The 6,525-nt window shown below is 35.4% G+C and overlaps 1 protein-coding gene across 1 annotated transcript in view; it reads right to left on the bottom strand.

The window, feature by feature from the left end:
• LOC107684482 (kinesin-like protein KIF19) overlaps positions 1–6,525 on the bottom strand; it is a 47,418-nt gene that overhangs the window by 7,451 nt on the left and 33,442 nt on the right. The window contains exons 3-6 of the mRNA XM_016480738.1: positions 4,431–4,541; positions 4,153–4,240; positions 2,918–3,054; positions 458–583 (exon numbers count right to left, since the gene is read on the bottom strand). Of these exons, the coding sequence (XP_016336224.1) occupies positions 458–583; positions 2,918–3,054; positions 4,153–4,240; positions 4,431–4,541 (462 nt within the window). The remainder of the gene's footprint in view (positions 1–457; positions 584–2,917; positions 3,055–4,152; positions 4,241–4,430; positions 4,542–6,525) is intronic.

Genomic DNA, 6,525 nt, shown 5'->3' on the forward strand with positions numbered 1-6,525 from the left:
ATATATATATATATACACAATATAAAATAATAATATTTTATATATAATACTAATATACTGATTTGGTGCTTAAACATTTTTTATCAATGTTGAACAATTGTGCTGCTTAATATTTTTGTGGAAACTGTGATACATTTTTTTCTATTTTTTTTAATCAATAAAAAGTTCGAAGTACAGCATTTATTTTGAAATAGAAATCTTTTGTGACATTAAAAATGGCCTTACTGTCACTTTTTGATCAATTAAATGCATCCTTGCTGAATAAGGGTTTCACTATTAAATACTTATTTAAATATACACCTCTATTGTTTTTAAGTATCATAGAATGAACATGAACAATGACTACTGTAACAGTATTTATTTACTTTAATAACTCACTCACACACACACACACACACACACACACACAAAACATTATTTTAAGTAACATGGTGCCTGAATAATGTGTCTAACTGACCTCTCGTGCATTAATGGTGGAGACTTCTGTGATTCCTGCGACCTGTATTTCTCCCTTCGAGTCCTCTCTCAGGTCCAGAAACCCTGATGATGGATTCAGCAGGTCTCTTATCATCTCATTATAGATCTGAAACACAAGAATTAAACAGATTAAAGACCATGCTCAGATTTCAAGATTACAATCATTGTTTATGCATTTGACATTTACATTCATGCATCTGACAGACAAGACGGTTTTATCTGAGGTGACTTGCAGTGCATAAATATCAGAACGCGCAATCTGTGACCTTTCCATTACTAGTAGCATGCTCTACCAACTGAGCACATGGACAATGCTGTAATTTGTGAAATATGAAAGGAACTATTGACAACAGACCACTGAATTATTGAACATTTAGTGCACACTGTGGCAGTGACGCATTGCATTCTGTCTGAAGTATTCACCTCACAACACTTTTGAAATTTTCATGCCCAAAATGATTGATTTTAAAAACTATTGATTGCAGCAATAATACATTCATTACATATCGTAACCAACCCATTTCAACCAATCAAAATCCAGAATATATGTATTTTCAGGATGCTAGTGAAGAGATGAATGTCAGATTTAAATATTTTAGAGTATTTCAATAAGCTTCATTCAACCCGGTTTAGAACAAGGCCACATCCTGAGCACCACCTGTGGTCACCGCAAAACTCTCAATTTAAGTCGTCCCAAACTTAATATTTCATCACTGTCAGTGAGGTCACTGTGATGTGCCATAAGCATGTGATCATTTTAGGGTGACGCTGACAGTATGAAAAGAATCCATTGACAGAGAAAAGAGTAAAATACCTGCTAAAGATATAGATGGATGGAAAGAGAAAAAAGAGACAGGATAAACCGGGAGTTCTGGACCTAAACCACAGAAGCTGAGAATAAAAACGCTTTCTCTCCAAGGAAGCGTTCCCTTGAGCATTTGGACGGCCCAATGTAAACAGGAGTTTTAATGTGGAGGTGTAAGAAAAGCAGAGGACAGGAGAGCATTGTGCTCTTTACTGAAGGTTGCTCTTTCCGTGTGTGGACGGAGTGGCTTACTCATAGGTCTGCACATCCCAAACACCCCTTTAACCTAAAGAAGTCAAACAAATCTGTGTGTTTAAGTGTGTACATTAAGATGTTTAAGCATACTATGTGTGTGTGTTAGTGAGTGCACACAGGTATTTTTTAAAAATATATTTCTGATAAGATTATAATAATAATAAAAATGTTTATTTAGAATTATTAACAATTATTAATATATGCTTATATAATTTAAATATATGGTTCAAGTACATACTGGTTTATAGAACACTGTAAGATACTGCAGCACTTTCACCATTTTAAAGGAGAAATAGCACATTGTCAAACATCGGTCTCTATAGAAATACTGCTGAACAGACTATGATTGACAAAATGGGCAATGAGACATGTCGAGAAAAGAACGTGTGAGAGAGAGAGAGAGAGAGAGAGAGAGAGAAAGAGAAAAAAGACACTGAGAGAACTGAAGTGGTGCTGCTGTCAGCTCACACATGTGATCTCAAATGCACACGCATCAGCTGTCAAAAACAGGACAGAGCTATTGAGTTTGAAGGCTAAACTGGAGCCCTGGAGACAAAATGTGAAAAAAATCCCAAAGAGTTACACTGAAAGAGGTACCCAAGCCATATTTAGAGAACAGAATGTCATATAGACTTAAGAGTAAACTTATTTGAGGGAAGAAGAAAAAAACATCACCTTAAAACACAGTTTTAGTATCATAGATATACTACTATAGATTTTATTACTATTTTTAAATTCGTTTTTATTTTTAGATTTTATGTTTTCATTTTAGTTTTATTTTGTAATTTTTTTATATAATATTATATAAAATAACAATATAATATAATATAATTTAATGGGTAATATTAGGCCTTTTTTGCAAGTCAGCAGCCATTTTTCATTTAAGACACAAAGCTGTGTTACTTGGCCAGTCACATAAACGCATAGCGATCTGTTTCTAGGCTAACACAGTAGGCGATCAGGGAAGCATGTATTTGTTTTGAGTAAACTTTGGACAAGTCAATCACAACTCAGAGGGGAAACAAGCTTTCTAGTATCAATACAACATCACCGTAATCAAAGATGCTGAGATAGTCGCTAAGCCGACAAGATTACCCCTCCCTCATGCAAACAGAGCAGATAAACAGACGTGCTATCGGCCGCTCGGCACGGGCCTGATGATTATCTTATCACATAACACTTAAGCGGTTAACCTTTTTTTTAAATTGTTTAAAACTAAATGAGGACAATTGACTTTACTATGTGTATTTATTTAGCGTGGCAATAGGGTGACTATCTTTAAAAGTTCTACATCAAATCTCTAAGTGATACAATATGTGAGGGAAAAAAAACAACAAGTGGCTGCTAAAATCCTATTTAGCAACCAAATGAAGCTCTCACCTCCAAGTAGGACATTGAGACACTGTACTGCATGTCATCACTGGTTTCTTCGATGGCTTTGAATAGGTCATTTAATGTGCGAACGTAGATACCAGGTTCTCTGTCTGTTCCCAGCATAGTGTAAGTCTTCCCACAACCTGTAGACATACACACATCTGCTTATTAGGACCACAATTTAACCTCAGTTTATTGCCTGACATCATACAACATCAAAATAAAATAAATAAATAGATTTTAATAAAATAAAAAAGTCCTTAAACATAAAACATATTTTTATTTATTATTTACATTTTATTTGTTGGATCGTTCATGCTGCCTGTGATACAGAATAGGCTTATCACTACCTCTTTTCATAAATGTGAAATAATTGTAGATAATTAGCATATGTTCATCAGCATGGCATAAACGGAAGGCACAGGTGTGAGGTGAGTCATAGTGAGTGATACATAATGTTTACAGGTGGCTTTTATCCCTGTCAGGCTGAGCACAGATCTAAGCTTTATATAGCCAGGGCCACAGACAGGAACAGTCAGTAAAAGTCACTCTGAGGATAGATTAGAGCATGCAAGCACACGGGAGCCACACAGACATCTGCTTTCCAGGAATGAACTTTTAATCAATTCAAAGCAGCATAAAAACAGGTCTTTAATTAAGGTATTTATTTTTTAGATTAAATACCAGATTACTAATGTGTTCTTGACAGCTGGAATTTAGTGAGCTAGGTTAATATATGAAATATTTAACTTGTATTTTGATCTTTAAAGCATTGTGTGCATTATGTATCTATCTATCTATCTATCTATCTGTCTCTCTGTCTATCTATCTATCTATCTATCTATCTATCTGTCTGTCTGTCTATCTATCTGTCTATCTATCTATCTATCTGTCTGTCTGTCTGGTGAGCTTCCCTGAACATATTTGTGTTGAGTACACAAAGATGTTTGAACCAATTAATGGAAAAGAATCTAACCAATTTACAAGCACTAAGACATTTTTGTCATTTAAGTTTAAATCAAAGGCACTATTAAAATGCTATAATAAAATGATCAAGATATAACACAATTGCAAAATCATAAATAAAATAAAAAAATCAGGGGCTGTATCCCAAATCTTAATTCTTGACTTGGGATTTGAACAAGTTTTATTGCTTTAGTGAAATTACCATGGTTAAAAAATATATAATGAAAATATCAATATATTGCCCAGCCCTTGGTATGAATGATGTGTGTACTGACCTGTGGGTCCGTAGGCAAAAACAGTGGCATTGTACCCAGATATGAGACCTTCAATCAAGCCTTTAGTGGTGGATCTGTACACCTCGTCCTAAGAAAAGCACACACAAACACGTTTAATTGCAGCCTTTGTGTGTATTTTCATCTTTCATTCAACCACATAGTAAACACAAATGCACTTACATGAACACAAATAACTGCATAAATGTGATCTCTTTGAAAAGCATGTTAACTTTTGTATATACATGTGCTTCACAGGCACAAACACAGAATGGGCTTGCCTGCGTGGCTGAATAATCGAAGGCCACATCAAACATATAAGTCTTCTCTCTGGATCGATGAGCTCGAAGAATATCATCTGGATCCTCCATGGGGTCCATCAACACCACCATCTGAAAAATAGGGAAAGAAAAACATGAATCGGAGTACACTTGGTTACATCTTGTTATAGTTTTTATATGCACTGCATGCATGTGTAGCCTATATCAAAACTATTCTAACCTTTTACTCGCTACCTGACAACACACTTTACTGGTAATCACAGCTAGCTATTAGCTAACATTAACTACAAAGGCCATTTATTTCGGTTACAGTGACATAGAGTGTCATAACAGCACCTCTAAATAGAAATATCATAATGGATCCACATGAAAGACGCGGCTAGTGTGGTTTAAAAGCAAAGGGTGAGTGCGTCATGATGGAAGACATCACGCCTAATTTAGTTTCTATTTTTACATCTACATTTTGGAAAATGTTCCTGATGGAGGTCATTTAAGAAGCCCATGGAAGACTTTGATGGCTCCAAATGTAACCATGAGCCTGAATCTGGTTGTCTCAAGAGCACCACTCGTTCTGAAGGGCCTCGGGATTCAGAGCCAATGTTCGAGTTAGTCAGGGCTCGTGAAAACACACCCACATCGTTTGATGACCCGTTCAAACACAAACCCCAGCTTTCTCTTTGAAGCCTCTCAATTGAAATGCAGCAGAGGAGATCTGACTTTTAAAAGAGGTCAATTATAATGGCGCACAATGCAAACATACAGACGTTCTTTGCAAACAGAGGAAGAGAAAAGACTGGGTGAGGAAACGAATGACAGAAAGGTGGAGACAAGGTGAAAAGGACAGGCCTCATTGCATTTGTCCAAGGGAATGGACAAAATGTTAATGCACTGTTTTACATTTATATATTATGTTATGCGTATCGCAAAGACAAACACAGGGAGAGAGAGATACACTTCTGTTCAAAAGTTTGCGGTCAGTAAAACCTTTCTGAATGAAATTAATACTTTTATTCAACAAGGAAAGTGATGGTAAAGACATTTATAATGTTATAAAAGTTATAAATTCTGTTCTTTTGCACTTTCAATTGATCAAAAGAACGTGAAAAATAAATGCATAATGGTTTTATCAAGCGCTTTTATTAAGAGTAATGGCTGCTGAAAAGTTAGCTTTGCTTTGACAGGAATAAATTACATCTAAAAAAAATAATAAAATAGAAGACAACTCATTTAAATCGTAATATTATTTCACAATAATCATGTTTACTGTCTTTTTGATCAAATGAATGCAGCCTTGCTGAGCTTTAGAGATTTCTTTCAAAAAGCATGAAAATGTATGGTATAGTAGTTGACATTGTAAACCTGATTAGCTTAGTCATTCACTTAAGGAAGCATCTTCCAAGAATATCAATGCACATGAGTCAGATGTGTCTCATGCACGTGTGGTTGTTTGTGAGGCGTTTATTTACGGTAAGTGCAGTTTTCGTGCTCTAAGCCATATGGTGCATGAGTTTATGTTATCTCACCATTCACACAGTGACAGCTGTAGAGTGGCAGTTTGGCCAGTCCTAATGTTCTTAAGACACCAGTGCCAGTATAGTTTACGTGGCACGAGAGAATGACGCACTGTAATCAGTACCGGGTCACTGATCAGGTTCCACTCACCTGAAATGGTCCTTGCTCTTGATAAAGGCCAATACTGTACGCCTACTTTATGTTCTTGTGTAATGCCACTGTTGGACAGAGGATCCAATAGAGTGGAAGCATGAATGGTCTGGCCATGACTGTGCTGCCACTATTAATAAATGTATATTTACTTATTCTGCTTGTATATCAACTATTGTTATTCGTTTTATACAATAGGTAAATGATTGCTTTGGAGTATGTGCATGTTTGACACATTTCAGGGTTTTTGTGTTGCAATATAATATAAAATATCTTTTTAAAATACTAAGTCATACAAATTCATACAATTAAAAAGCCATACAGTTAATTTATAAACGATTTTTAAATGTTTTTGTTTGCTCAAAAATGCTGAATTTTCACCAGCCACTACTACAGTCTTCAGTGTCACATGATCCTTCAGAAATCATTCTAA

This window comes from Sinocyclocheilus anshuiensis, unplaced genomic scaffold (genome assembly GCF_001515605.1).
Source record: "Sinocyclocheilus anshuiensis isolate Anshui unplaced genomic scaffold, SAMN03320099.WGS_v1.1 scaffold1833, whole genome shotgun sequence".
NCBI lineage: Eukaryota > Metazoa > Chordata > Actinopteri > Cypriniformes > Cyprinidae > Sinocyclocheilus > Sinocyclocheilus anshuiensis.